At 39.3% G+C, this 14,754-nt stretch overlaps 1 protein-coding gene across 4 annotated transcripts; it reads left to right on the forward strand.

The window, feature by feature from the left end:
- The first annotated feature begins 255 nt into the window (after positions 1 to 255).
- On the forward strand, positions 256 to 10,075 carry LOC131333849 (protein MOR1-like). 4 transcript variants are annotated; one of them, XM_058368625.1, is made up of 18 exons: positions 283 to 572; positions 724 to 826; positions 927 to 1,056; positions 1,978 to 2,057; positions 2,154 to 2,331; positions 2,420 to 2,484; positions 3,503 to 3,564; positions 4,180 to 4,265; positions 4,481 to 4,586; positions 5,153 to 5,265; positions 5,349 to 5,436; positions 5,637 to 5,737; positions 5,905 to 6,012; positions 7,949 to 8,054; positions 8,134 to 8,216; positions 8,298 to 8,441; positions 8,564 to 8,606; positions 9,651 to 9,665. In XM_058368625.1, the coding sequence occupies exons 1-18, from the start codon at positions 407 to 409 to the stop codon at positions 9,656 to 9,658; spliced, it is 1,770 nt and encodes a 589-aa protein (XP_058224608.1). In that variant the 5' UTR covers positions 283 to 406; the 3' UTR covers positions 9,659 to 9,665. The 4 variants fall into 4 exon arrangements, with proteins under 4 accessions (XP_058224606.1, XP_058224607.1, XP_058224608.1 ...); XM_058368626.1 differs by lacking the exons at positions 8,564 to 8,606; positions 9,651 to 9,665 and adding an exon at positions 9,847 to 10,075; XM_058368623.1 differs by lacking the exon at positions 9,651 to 9,665 and having other exon boundaries at positions 256 to 572; positions 8,298 to 8,656.
- Positions 10,076 to 14,754: the final 4,679 nt, after the last annotated feature.

Below are 14,754 nucleotides of genomic sequence, written 5' to 3' on the forward strand. Positions count from 1 at the left end.
GTGAATGTTATGAATTAGAAATATTATAATAATTCATGTAATAATTGAGTTGAATTTTTATTTTCCAACTATATTTTATGTGCATTTTCCTATCTTGTTTTACACGGAAAAATCAATTAGTTTGTTGGATAGAAGGGGGGCTAAGCTGCCACAGCACACAGCTGTAAAAGGGCAGCTGCATAGGAGGGATGTATGTCATTTTTCTATCTGCAAATTCTCTTCATTCTCTTTTTATTGGAATATATAAGAAGATTTCTTTCTTTCTTTTCCGAATGGTCATTACAGTTTTGGCCGAGGCTTTTCCCACTTTGGTCTCTCTCGCCCCATCTCTCGACGGCCGAGGCTATTCCTTTCGGCTCTGAGTCTCTCTCTCTAACAGCGCTTCTGTAGTAGATTCGGTAGCACAATGTCGGAGACGGAGGATGAGAAGTTGTTGAAGGAGGCTGAGGAACTGCCGTGGGAGGTTCGACTGTTGCATAAGAACTGGAAGGTGAGGAACGAGGCTAACATCAACCTCGCCGCCCTTTGCAATTCCATCACGGATCCCGAGGATCCCCGCCTACGCGAATTCGGTTAGTTGGGGTTTCGTTTTCGTTCCTTAGTTATGGACTTTTTTGGTTTTTCGGTTAGTTATGGTTTCGTTTACGTTCGTTAGACATGGACTTTCTGGTTTTCGGTTAGTTAGGGTTTCGTTTGGTTAATTGGTACTCAATTGTTGGTCAGGGCCGTTCTTTAAGAACACCGTTGCGGATTCAAACCCGTACGTGCAGGAGAGGGCTCTCGACGCGCTGATTGCGTACTTGAAAGTTGTCAATGCAGATTCTGCGTACTTCGTTGTTTTTTGGTTTTCTTGTCTCATTTTTGTTTTTTTGGTATTCCTTTTCGCATTTGATTTCTGGTCAGATTTGCAATTTCAATTTTCGTAGGGAAGGATATGCGAAAGAAGTGTGTGATGTAATTGCAGCAAAATGCCTAACTGGTAGACCCAAGACAGTCAAGAAGTCTCAGATGGTGTTCATGCTTCTGATAGAGTTGGAATCTGTTGACGTTGTCTTGGTATGTGGATTTTGGACAACATTCTGAATATCTATGCTTTGTAGCAGTGCATATTTGCATTTGATGTTACAAGTTTTAAAGGTAGTTAGTAGCAAGTGACATTATGAAACATGGAATATTAGTGGAATCGAAGATCAATGGTTAATACTTTCTCAACTTTATTTATTGGTTACGTATCTGGTTCGATGATGTGGCTTAACATTTTGTTTCCATAAAGTAATTGTTGGACAAATTAGGAAGTCAATAGACTTAGAAGACATTATTTACCCTTTAATTCATAGTTGCACAAGAATTCCTACTCATATAAGGGCAACATTGCAAAGTATATGTTATGACTTTGTACTTATAGGTGATAGCCCTTGGAAGAATTTTGTAAACTCCTGCTTTCTTCCAATCTCTTTTTCATTAAGAAGATGAAGGGTTAAGTGGTACGGTACCACATGTATTTTACCTATACATTTTCAATAAGTAGTCCCATGTTTATGTGAGTAAACAGTGTTTCTGTTTGCATTGCTAATACTCCAATGTTTACGTCTTGGATTGCATGTTCCTAAGAATGTACTTCATTCCAGAAAGGAATTTATGAATACAAACGGATCCAAAATTTTCTTAACTTTTTAGGGGAAAACAATTCAATGCAATGAAGAAAAATTCTGGAGAATGGAGTTTTGGTAGGAGAATTTGAAATAAGGGGCTGTTATTTCTGTCAGCATTTTCTGTATGTGTGAAATTATGCATATGGTGGGCGGAGCACTTTTAGGGAACAGAATGTGACAGAGAAAGGAGTCCCTGCAAAGAACCCTCCCACTTGCCTCCGTCACTGAAGTGCATCCTTTTACTGGATCATTGTTCTTGTTTGTCTTTTTCTTCAATGTTCATATTATTGTTTGAGTACTGTCAAATAGTTATGACCATTTGCAGGATGCTATGGAGAAAGCTATTATTAAAAAGGTTGCTAAAGCAGTTGTTCCAGCAATTGATATCATTTTGCAAGCTTTAAGGTGAGCACGTGTGTTTGGTACGATGGAATCTTCTTTTGACTGCTCTTTACATCTCTTGCTGATTTGGGGACTCCTGTATGTTTTGGCATATTTTAGAGAATTTGGGGTGAAGATAGTGCCCCCTAAAAGAATATTAAAGCTGTTGCCTGAACTCTTTGACCACCGAGATCAAAATGTTCGTGCTTCATCCAGAGGATTAACGCTTGAGCTTTGTCGTTGGATTGGAAAAGAAACTGTGAAATCAGTATTGTTTGAGAAAATGCCAAATGCGATGGTATGTTAGCTATTTTCTGGTTGTGGTGCCTTTTACTTCTTAGTTTTGTACCCTGGTTTAATTTTCTTTTTCTGTTCCTTTATTAAAGAAAAAAGAATTGGAGGCTGAGCTTGTCAGTGTCTCTGGGATAGCTAGACCATCTCGCAAAACAAGGTACTTCTTTAGTGATTTGGTGTTCTCTTCTATTGAAACACAGAATTTACCTCGAAAGAATTACTGGACGTGATCGATTTGTCAATTTACTTGGGTACTAGCTAACTTTTTTGCAATTGTATAAAAAGTCGTTTGTGTTTAAGACCTCATGCTGGTTTGGGGGATCAGGGAAATGCCTTTAGGCCTTTTTTTTTCTGGGAAAATACCATTTAGTTACCTTGTTTCTATGATTTTTATTTTCCTGTGTAGCCTCTTTTCTTATCTGTTGTCATTGATCCGTTTCTTCCTCTTTCCACATAACATGAGTTAAGCTTCATCCATTAGGGCGCATCGTGCTTTTTAGTTCGTTTTGCTGCCTAGGGTAGTGTACAATTATTTGTTTGAGAGTTGACTTAGGATATGCTCCGTTTACGCAACATAATGGCTTTGAGAATTTGTCCTTTAATTTTTGGAGAACTGGATTTGACCATTTTTCATGTGGCTGACTTTTTGACTCTGAGAGTTTCTCCTTTAATCCTTGGAGTTCAGTATTTGACCTTTTTTTTAATGTGGCACGTGTAGCTTTATTCATTTTGTTCCTTATGAAGAAGTAGGGGGAGTATTAATTTAATGTTTTTCTCGAAAGAGGAAACAAGGTGTGGAATTAGCAAGTTTCTAGCAATCAAGAAACTGGTGCTTCTCTCTGTTAGTTTGATACGCCTCATGGGATTGTATCCTTAGGCAAGTTTGCCTGATGCGTACCCTGTGCTGATGATTATCTTATTCTTTTTTCTTATCTATAGATTCCAATTCCATACCCATTTTCAGTTGGCATCTGAGTTGAGCTCATCTCTAGCTGATTTTCTTGCAGCTGAGATTATTTATGTTTGTAATACTACACTAGGTGCATTAGTATTTGTACTTAGGCAGTTGAAAGACATATCCACAACGCTATTATCTATTAAAGTTGAAGTTAATTTGTTGATTAAAGTTCTAGTTTATTCAATCATCTGATTAATTTTTATTTTTTTGGCCTCAGATCCGAGCAAGAACCTGTGTCTGAAATTGTAGGTTCTGGTCGTGAAGAATCTGTTGCTGATGGTAAGTGATTGATTGTGTAAAACTAATGCCTTGTTCGATTCCCTTTTGGGAAGCTTTTTTGTTTGGTTTCCAGGGTAATGAGTAGAGAGAGAAATTAGGGTAATAATTAGAGATAGGGGTAATGAGTGGAGAGAGATAGAGAGAGAAATGAGAGTAATGATTGGAGATAGAGGTAATGAGTGGAGAGAAAAATGAGAGTAATGATTGGAAGTAGGGGTAATGAGTGTTTTTTGAGTTGAATTTTTTTTTTTTTCCAAATATGCAACCGAACAAGGCATAAGCGAGTTATGTTCTTTAATTTGTTGATGAATGAGGTTGAGTATAGCTTATAGTCGTGTTTGTGATTGAATTTGGCATTTAAGACTTGGAGTTTTTAATTTGTGAGATGCTATTTACCCTGAAAAAGTACCCTGTAAGGTAGAGGATGATGCACAACTTTATTGTGACATGGGCGGTGAGCTATACCATGAATGAATCTGGTCAAAATATATCAAAATTTGGGCACGTTTTTGCATTTTTTCCTGGGTATGTAGCATTAGTGGGTTAATTTGATGTGGTTCTGCATGAAACGAGTTGCGGCATTGAATGATTGGACCTTAAATATTTGTTTGCCAGCAGCCCAGGAAATAGATGAGCATCAACTTGTTGACGCTGTTGATATATTGACTCCTTTGGAGACGGCAGGGTTTCAGGATGGACTGGTTAGTGCTCCCTATCTTGTTTCTATGTTATTAAGAAACATCAGATTTTTCATTTCCTGTACTTCCTTTGTATTTGTGCTATTGTTTAAGATCATGGAAGGCAATTTTTTTCTAGTCTTCTTCAACATTTTGTTGTACTAATATTTATTGCTTATGCATTATTCTCAATGACGTGACCTGAAAGTTGCACTACTTGGGGTTCTGAATATTTGCAGCCAGGTGATATGAGTCTTGAAGAGATTGAACGCAGAGTAGGTTCTCTCATACAACCTCATATTGTTGACCGATTGAAGAGCGCTGTCTGGACAGAGAGGTTTAAAGGTATTTTCTCTCTGTGATCATTGTGGAAAATCAATGTTTATGATTTCTCTTGACATTCTACAATTAATTTCGGTGAAACTACTAAGTCTTAAGTGAAAGAAAAAAATGCTGGTATTGTTTGACTTGCTGGTTTAGTCTCTTTCCATTTACAGAGGGACATGGTCATTCAATGTGCTTGTCGTTGTCCTAGAAGTTTTGTTGACCTGAGGGTATATACCCGAATAGATTTGAAATGGTCTTAGGATCATATCCCTGGTGCAGGGTGATTCTTTCAATATATACTGACTTGTTTGATTATTATCACGAGTAATGGGGATAAATGCATGGAGTTAAACCAGTTGCTGATCATTTATAGTTTCTCTTGTGGTTGAAAGTGGTTGTGTTGTTATGTGCCTTTTTTATGTTGTGATTCAGACTATTCTAGCATTTCTGGTTTTATGTTGTATCTTTGGCATGTGACACAAGTCAAGTTCTTCTATTCTAGCAATTGATAGTACCTTGATGTGCCCATGTTTCAATTGCCAAGATCAAGTTCTAGCAAATATCCACAATTATTTTTGTTGCAGCAATTGTGTCATTTAAAGAGCAGGTGGAATTGATAAAGGAACTTGACCAGTCGGTGGAGATCTTAGTTCGTTTCCTCTGTGCTGTTCCTGGATGGAGTGAGAAAAATGTTAAGGTATCTGACTTTTTAGGTTATCTTCCTGGTGAGGTGTTGAGGGTACTTTTAGATTATTGATCTGTCCCCATTGAAAATTGCAGGTCCAACTAAAGGTTATTGATGTTATCACCCATATAGCTTCAACTGCATCAAAGTTTCCAAAAAATTGTGTTGTTCTTTGCATTCTTGGTGGGTACTTTGGCTGTTAATTATCAAGCCTTGTGGATAAAACAAACATGCATTGGTGAAACAAACTAGTGTCTTGGAGTGGTTTTCTAAGCCAGTGCCATAGAAAATCTGTTTTTTTTTTGGTGCTTAAGTTGAAGTTAAAAGGAAGCTTGTATGCTTTGGCTGATTTGTAATCTCCAGTAAATACGCCTCATTGATAGGTATTGGTGAATGTGTTGCGGATATGAAGACCTGTGCTCGTGCCAAGAAGTGCCTAACAACGTTTTCGGAGGCCGTAGGCCCAGGATTTATTTTTGAAAGAGTAAGTCTGGCTGCCTTTTGGTACTTTACTTTTTGGTTTTAGTAAAGATGTGCATGCAACCGATGCTTAGATGGGTCCCTTGTTGAGGCAGGGAGGTCTACTCTTTTATCAATCTGTATTTTTGTGTCTGCTTGGTTTCCGAAAATCTGCATTTTTTTTTGTTCTAGCTTTACAAAATCATGAAGGAGCACCGTAATCCCAAGGTTCTTATCAAGGGTATCCAGTGGATGGTTTCAGCAGTTGAGGACTTTGGTGTTTCAGATTTAAAAATTGAGGTATTTCCAGTTCTTGTAGAATGATATTGTCGTCTTGTATTACTATTCTAGTAGTGTGAAGGTTCATATTATGATATTCATCTTGGATAAGTAACGTGTGTCATATTAAAGAGCATAAAAAGGGGATGCTACCTTATGCTATACCATATGATAAGCTTCATCCTTAGAAAGACAAGGCTGTACAACACAAAAGGGCAATGAATGCCTGTGGATTCTTACAAGTCAAGGTTATCAACAAAATGTAAACTTTGTTCAAGTCCGTAGAAAACCTTCCCGGTGTTTGAACTTCAAGAATAACAATAAAGAAACTTTTTGGTCTATCCAAAGGCTTCTCTGCTTCTTGAAAAATTCCTTATAGTGTGCTTGCCCCATCTGTTCCACATCTAGCAAAATTCAGATAGCAACCGAGTATGACTGGTGAAAACATTCTCCTGGCCATCTCTGAACCACCAAAACCTTTGGGAGTCTCGGAGAACTAGTTTCCAAAATGAGCAACCAAACATCTTTGTAAGAATATGACCATTCCTTCTCTTTGTACCACTACACTTACTTCACATCGTCCTACACCCCTGTTATGCACCACATGCTATGAGCTCCAAGGCCATCACCCTTCTTTGCCACCTTTAAGTATGGCCAGGATCCACCTTTTCTCCCAAGGGGCGCCAGCCTCTGAACTCCCAGAAATTCTACTTACACTTCCATCCGTATAGCTTCCTCTAGAGTCTGAGGGATGTAAATTATCTGGCACCTCTCAATCAACCATACAAATCACGCATGTTACATCGACTAACCAATTTAGGGTGTTGTACCCATGTCGACACGACACGATGTCAGCCTCGACACCATGATGGCGTAGCCGTTGATTGGTTGGACCGTAGTTGTCCGCTTTGGAAGCCCCAAGGCCATGGGCCCGATGCGTACAATTAAGTCTTTTTGGTCCAATAAGTGTCTTTGGTAATTTTATTACTTCAATTATTAGTACTAGGAGGCCTTTTAATAGTTAATTAGGTTATTTTAATGTTACGTTTATTTCCATTAGGGTTATGACTCTATAAATAAAGATGTTCAACAATGTAATTGTCAGACTTGATTAATGAGAAATTGAGAATAGGGTTTTGACCCTTGTGTGCCTCTCTCCCCTTCTCCATCTTTCTTGTCCGTCATCACACCATCTGTGTCAGACACGGCAAATTCCAGCTATTAGGTTGATGTTCCGGCGAAGGAAAAGGAGAATAATAGATATTGGGCTAAAGGCTAAATGGTTCAAGAGACTGCCTCTATCCCCTTATTTTGGGAATCCAACTTATTAAGGAAACCTAATCATTACACTTTTAAAAGTCCAACTTTTCCATATTACCATTCACCATTTTCAAAGAATTAGGAGGTTTTGAATTTGAAAATTCAAAAAAGAGAAGGGCAAAATTTTAATTTCACCCCATTTTCTTTGTTGACTTTCAAAGTGGACATTTATTTGGGGACAACAAAAAGTGAGAAGTGGGCCAATAGAAAGGGACAGAGGGGGTGGTAGCATTTGAGAACTATTAACTTATGTCGAGTCCGACACCTGTATCCAAGTCCGGGTAACATAGCAGATCACGAATCCGCTTGTTTGATACTTCTACCAGCCCACTGTAGTATAGGCACAGACCCGTTAGCCATTATCAATCTGCACGTGTAATTGCGGTTTGGGGCCAATGCCGTTTCCATGATTGAATGGTTTCATTCTCCTTGGTCCACCAGATAAATGGTTTTCCATCCTAGTTGGGTCAGTATTGTCCTGTGACGAGATCCTATGTCAGAACCCAAAGCCATGGCTCCACAGGAATTTTGCTTAGTATGAAAAGTTGTGAATTGATTATGTAATATGTTTTGTTTCTCCCTCTAGTAGAAGTACTAGTGCGACTATAATAGTTTGTTATTGTTATTTGTTTCTCAGGATTTGCTGTATTTTTGCAAATCTATGGGTTTGCTATCCAGTGTTGCTGCTGCTAGAAATGCCACTATAAAACTGATTGGTGCTTTACACAAGTTTGTTGGGCCAGGTATTGTTCATCTGGGTTTTGAAACCATGGGATATCTTGAGCTGATGATAATTATTCTAAGATGTTCCTTTTCTTGAAGATATCAAAGGGTTCTTCTCAGATGTCGGACCTGCTGCTCTTTGTATTGCACTTGAGGCAGAGTGCAGAAAAAACCCTTTTGTGGTATGCCTATGATCATGAGGTTCAACCATTCTGTTCCCGAATATAATTGGGTTTGCATAATTTTTTAATTTTGTGTTGCAGAGTGGAGCTGCAGTCCCAAAAAAGACTATAAAGTCGTTGGAATCCTTGTCATTATTGTCTGGTGGTGGCTTAGGTAGCCTACCATGCAAAGATATTAGTGCAATACCTACTTTGATGAAAGGATTAGAAAGTGCTGATTCGAAGGTCTGGTTTTCAGCATATAAATCCTTTGTTTGTAATGTAGTTTGTGATTATGAGTTACATTTATTAGAAGTGGTACCTATTGTTCAGAATTATTCTCCTGAATGGGTTTTTCTTTTATCCAGGTTCGTTTAGAATGTATTGAGGTTTTATCTAAAATCTGGACAGGTTAGTTTAGAATCTGTTCAAATCCTTAGTCTAAGTTGCTTCTGTTTCTGCATTTCTGTTTTGTCTCATGGCGTTTGGAACTTTTGAAGTTCAAATTGCACACGGTAGATCTAGAATATATTTGCCTTTCTAATTTTTTTTTTTTACAATGAGAGCACTTCAGCAAAGCCTGGACCTCACCTTGCTCCTCGCGCCCAAGCCCAAATGGACTGTACACTTTGATGTGCCTCACGCCTTCAATAACAATTTTGTAGACCAAATGAAAATCATGCTCATCTCCATAGCTTTAAAGTCATAAATTTCTAGATTTTTTGCCCTGTTGGACTACGGGCGTGTTTGCGATAGCTGTGGATACAGACTTCAGATTTTAGCTTCAGATTCTGCTGCAGATTTTGGATTTTTGTATCAGTTAAAAAACCTGTTTATTGCATCTGCGAGATTATGAGAATTTCATTATTTTCTGAGAATTTGTGTTGCAGAATTTCAAAAGCTACCCAACGTCAACTTTGGGATTTTGTGAATTTCTTTCCTTTTTTAGGTTCTCAAAATCTGTAGATTCTAAAAATCAGTTATGTAGATTTTTGACGAACATTCTAAGTAGAATCTAAAAATCTATCAAAATAAGTTTTTGCAAACACCCACAAACATTCTAAACTCTGGTCATTTCTTATATTTTATTTTCTCAGTCTATTTATTGGCATCATTTGTACTTCAGTTTCAAATTTTTCTCTCTTAGGGGACACTGGTGTACTCACCTGGTTACACATGACGTTAATGTGTCCCAAATGTATCATTAGCATTTTTGTTCTTACCTTGTTCTATAAGTAATGACATACGCTTGTTTTTAGCTGTATTCCTTGCTGTTGCTCTCACATTATACTGCTAACTACTGTAATTGGTTTGGAATGTTTGTAGTTATATATTTATCAACAGATATGAATAAATGTCATGCATGTGTATGTTGTTCCACACTATTTGAAGATTTCAAATTCAAATTTTGACTCTTTCTTCACATCTGTTTTATGATCTGTAATTCTGATGTAGCTGGATGAAGTGGTGAAGTTTAGGATCTGTATCTGGCGCAATCTTTACTAGGTACTGCAAGATTCCTGCAACAAGATTTTGCAGTTTTTCCTCCCCCTCTTGCGTTTTACTCAACTATTCTTCATCTTGATATGCATATGGCCTTTTAGTTATCCTGCTTTGGTTGCTAATGTATGTGTCCTTTTGTTTATTTTAGGGAGAACTTTGGTCACTCTGAACTCCGGATGGTTTGAGGATTTGGGAAGACACTGAGAGTTTTCTTCTCTTTCCCTTCTTAAGCTCTTTGCAAGGCCATGAGGCTCATGATCTTTACTGTTTTGTTAAACACATATATTTCTGTGATAATACTGGCATGTAAGGCCGGTTGCTACTTTGAAAATCTATGGAGGTGCCTCTAGTATATAAAGAACTCAGATTCTCTTTGATGGTTGCTGGAAGCTGCGATTGAAAAATGATATCTCTTCAGGTTATCGGCTGGAAGCGGAGTATAATTTTGCTAGAAGTGCCTTTTGGTTTTCCCATTCCCTTAATCCCATTAGGAAATGGATTTTCTCCGGTCCTTGTTTTAGATTGGAAGAGATAGGCATGACTTAAACCATCCATTTGCTGAAATCAACATTTTCGATTTGCTTGTCAACTCTTACCCGTCAAAGTTAATTCTTACCATTGAATATGGACGGAGGGGATCCGGCCAGACCTGGACCCGGACCAGTCCCATTAATGATTGACAAATTCAAACCATTGAATATGCCAATGAACAATCAACATGTGGACTGTCTCCTCTAGTCCAAAATATGGACCAGAGAGGATCCAGACCCGTCCCATTAATAGCTTGGTTATCACTTGTCTTTGATTGGGGAGTAGTTCTTGTTGGTGGTGTAGTTAGTCGAGTACCTTAAAAAAGATAGTTGAGTTTGTGTAAAACATCAGGTATGTTTGTAAAATGTTTACATGTCCCAATTGTCCAATAATGGAGAGAAGTGTAAATACCCCGATACCAAAACAATTTATTGAAAATATTATCCTCAAACTATTATCCAAACGCATAGTACCTGTTTATCAAGTCTTCAGCATTTCTCCCTTAGCGTGTTTATCAAGTCTTCAGCATTTCTCCCTTAGCGTATTTGTACATCTGATTAATGAACTGTGAAAACCAACAAAGGATTGTAGTTTCATTCGCCCGCCCTAAAAAAGTTGGTATCATAGTCGAGTTCTGGCCCTTGGAGCAAGCAATTTATTTTTTTCTTCTATGTTTAATAAGTACCATCTTTGAAAGATAAAAATCTACAAATACAAATACAAAAAAAAGTGACTAGTGTGAAAATGTCTATTCAGACTTTTGTCTTGCAAAAGAAAAAAAGTTTAATCATTTTGATGATTGTTGTCACATTCCTAAATATCATCAAGCTGAAAACCTCATGTATCTTTTTTGCCTAGCAATATCAACCCATAAATAACATTAAAAAGTAAGCGTCACACATCATTACACACTTAAGCTCCGTTTCACAAAGGTTCTTAATTTTTAAGTACTTATTTTTTTCTACTTTACGAGACAAGTAATTCTCTCACAATCTCATCTTTAATTCAAAACATAAAATATTCTTAGAGCATGTACACCAATAGTTGTGTATTTTAGCTACTCAACAGTCCATTTTTTTCATTTCATCTATTCAAATCTCTCTCAACCTTATACCAATCCTCTCTATTACCATCTCTATTCTTATAAAATACTATAAAAATTTACTATTCATCCGGTACTAGAGCTCTATTGTAGAGAGGGAGAGAGAGAAAGAGAGAGAAAGAATTATTGTTTAATGAGATAACCCATGAATAGTTCCAATGTATTAATAGAGAGCCAAACCACCTGGAGCTATTTTACCTTTGTGTTTAGCTCCTCTGGTGCAAAGCAATTTTCTTATTTTGACAAGCTAAAATAGATAAAAAGTTTTTTTACCTTCACCGGTAAACTTGCTCTTAACTACTCGAGCAATGTTATGAGCAGCTTTCACATACCCTAGGCAAAGGCGATGCCACAACCAAGGGTGTGGGGTCAGGCGACCCCTGGGAAAAAAATTACTACCATTTTGAAAATTTTCAGAAATTTATAGACTGACCCATTGATATTTACGGCGACACCACATAGAATAATTTTTCCTTATCGATAGTCCATCAAAACGAAAAGTAAAAGTGACCGCCTTTGTTATCTTCGAGTCTTCGATCGATCGCCGATGGTTTGATTTTCGTCAATCGTTGCCTTGTTACCAGCTGGCAAGTTCGATTGAGTTTGGAAAGTTTCCTCTTTGCCCATTGGGGATCTGCATAATTTTATCTTATCTGCCTTGTTATTGTACAATGTTTTTTTTTATTATTATTATTTTGAAACACGTTAGAAATCCATTAATCATAAGGAGGGAGTACAACTGTGCTGTCGCCGTTACAATAATGAAGACACTCCAGCGACAAACGAAGACCAAACTAGGGCCTAAGGAACATAACACAACGTACTGTTCGCAATACACAAAAAACATAGCTACTATGCTATTGCTAGAAGATAAAGGTCAACAAAAGGCCTAGGGACGCCAACGACAAACGAAGTCCAGCAAGGCCTAATGAACAAAACAAAGTGTGTAAAGTGTGTGTTTTGTGCTTGTGGCCCAAAAACAAACTAAAATTAAAACTAATACAACTGAAGTAAACTCACCACCTCAAAACTAAAGCTGAAAACTAACAACAAAACTGTTACAACCACTGGGGTAGAACTCACCCCTGAAAATCGGCTAACAAGGGAAGGGAGCCCCAGTGGTTAAATGAGCTCATGGCCAGCCTATACTAGCTGATGTGGGACTCTGGAACCTAACAAACCACCACGCTTAATTGCCACCGACCACGGTGGCCGACTTAGCAGGCAGTGCAACGACCACGGTGCATAAGCCGCCAATCAGCTAGTGGAGGCTGGTCTGCGTGAGAGTGGTGGCTGGCTCTGATACCATTGTTACAACCACTGGGATAGAACTCACCCCTAAAAATCGGCTTATAAGGGAAGGAAGCCCCAGTGGTTATATGAGCACATAGTCAGCCTATACTAGCCGATATGGGACTTTGGAACATAACAAAAACCTAAGCTAATGCAACCCGTGATAATCCTAACTGAGGTTAGTGCCCACCAGCAACGAGCAATTAAGCCAGATGAGCCCACTACATCAACCGCATGCGACCATGCAGCTGGCCAGATTGCGCCCATTTTAACCAGCAACCGACACAGATCGGGTAGTTAATAAACCAAAATAAATCTCCACAAGATTCGAAGCAAGCCTACAAAACAAATAAAGCTCCCTAAACAAATACTCAGCCTCGCACTGGTAATACCCGATGGAATCCGACGGGGAAGGGGAAGTACGAGAGGGGGAGTCAGATCCAATCGGAAAAGAAAAAGAAAAGGAGGAACCAATCGGATGGGAGAGGGAGAACGGGAAAGGGGAGCCAATTGGGTTTGAGAAAAAGCCCGCTGAACGGAACAAGGAAGGGGCGTTCGAGAAAGGGGGGATCCGATCGGCTGGGTTTAAGAGGCAGAAACGTGCGAGGCTGGGACAGAGGGAATCGCAACGCCGAGACGGCCGGTTGTCGAAGAAACAAGACTGAGGCGGCGACGAGGCAAGACGTAGAGGAAGCGTATGCACAGATCGGAGGAGCGAACGACAAAGGGGACGAGGGTGATGCTTATTCTTGAAAATGAGAAGTGATTAACTGGTGGTGGTGGGGTGGGTGTGGCGAGGGAGGAGGCGACAACCTCCCCCCACGAAGGAAAAAACTTCGCTTTGTTTTGTACACTGGGTGCTCTGTGAGACTTTCTCTCTCTAAAAGTTTTTTTTTTTTTTTAGTCAAGGGATTGGAGGAAGATAACGTTTATTGAACTACATTGTTGATGTGAGCTCAAGTGATCATTTTTTGGAACTTACAGGAGTAGGTGACCTTTCTAGGAAGTTGGCGGAGACAAAGAGAGATGATAATGTAGTATGATGTATCCACTAGTATACTTGCTTGCTTGCGAAGTTGATTTTGCCCGTTGACTATTGTGCGCACACCCAGGATCTTCAAACCAAACACACACACACACAAAAGATTTCAGAGAAAATTGCACTCTATATAATCACATATACAAAGTTGCAAAAAACTCTTCGGGAGCCACATTCCGACTCACCACCGGAAGCCACACCGGCTCCCGCTCTTGACCTCACCCTCACAGCTCACATTGCTACAACAAAACCACTATACAATGTTACATTATATAGAAAACAAATAGAGCTTTGTCCATCGGCAGACATGGCACACAACCCAAACAAGGCTTTCAATGCATTGTAATCTTATCCATGCAGACTCAAGCTGGATTTGACCACATCTTCCAAAAACTTTATTTTGTGAGCCAATTCTTATCAATCTCCACCTTGGCGAATAAATCCATAAACCAGTGACATCGATAGAACCATCACCTCACTCCACTTGAACTAGAGTGCCATTGGTGTTCCACGCCCTTTGTTGTTGGGCACATGCACCTCCACTTGAGGTGCCTTATAATTTCAACCACTCTAGCAACTTCTATGTTCCAGAGCACAAACACAGTTACCCCCTACTTACACCAGAGGCTTATTCCACCAGATGAACTCACACATCACCTGGGAAGAGGCTGACACCCATCTCTGTTGACACACTGCATCCCCTATCGAGCTCCACCACCTCCAAACTAAGATACACAACACATTAATCCGAGACGTCTTCTTTCCCTACTAGATCTCCCTGGCTCATACCGGCTTTGTTGCCGATATTCCACACACCCTGACCAGAGTGCCCACTTCCAAAATCGGATGCTCCTAATCCATCATCCATGAGAACAATGTCTGCGTCCTCCAGAAACAGTGTTTGATCGGTTGGCGTGGCACTCTAACCATCCGATGTGGCATCCACATGGCACTCTAGTAGACCCCACAACAATGACATGGCCAATGACATGTCATCCATGTGGCACTGACGTTGCGGCCATGTTACAATGACATGTCATCCAGCTGGCTTTCTCTGACGTGGCTCCACCTGTCGTTGATGTGGCAACACG

The sequence above is a fragment of the Rhododendron vialii genome, chromosome 7a, assembly GCF_030253575.1.
Source record: "Rhododendron vialii isolate Sample 1 chromosome 7a, ASM3025357v1".
Classification (NCBI taxonomy): Eukaryota; Viridiplantae; Streptophyta; class Magnoliopsida; order Ericales; family Ericaceae; genus Rhododendron; species Rhododendron vialii.

Coding starts and splice junctions, on each gene's coding strand:
- LOC131333849 (XM_058368623.1), top strand. CDS start 407: ATGTCGGAGACGGAGGATGAGAAGTTGTTGAAGGAGGCTGAGGAACTG. Junction 4,266..4,480: donor CAGGGTTTCAGGATGGACTG/GTTAGTGCTCCC, acceptor GAATATTTGCAG/CCAGGTGATATGAGTCTTGA. Junction 8,217..8,297: donor GCAGAAAAAACCCTTTTGTG/GTATGCCTATGA, acceptor TTTGTGTTGCAG/AGTGGAGCTGCAGTCCCAAA.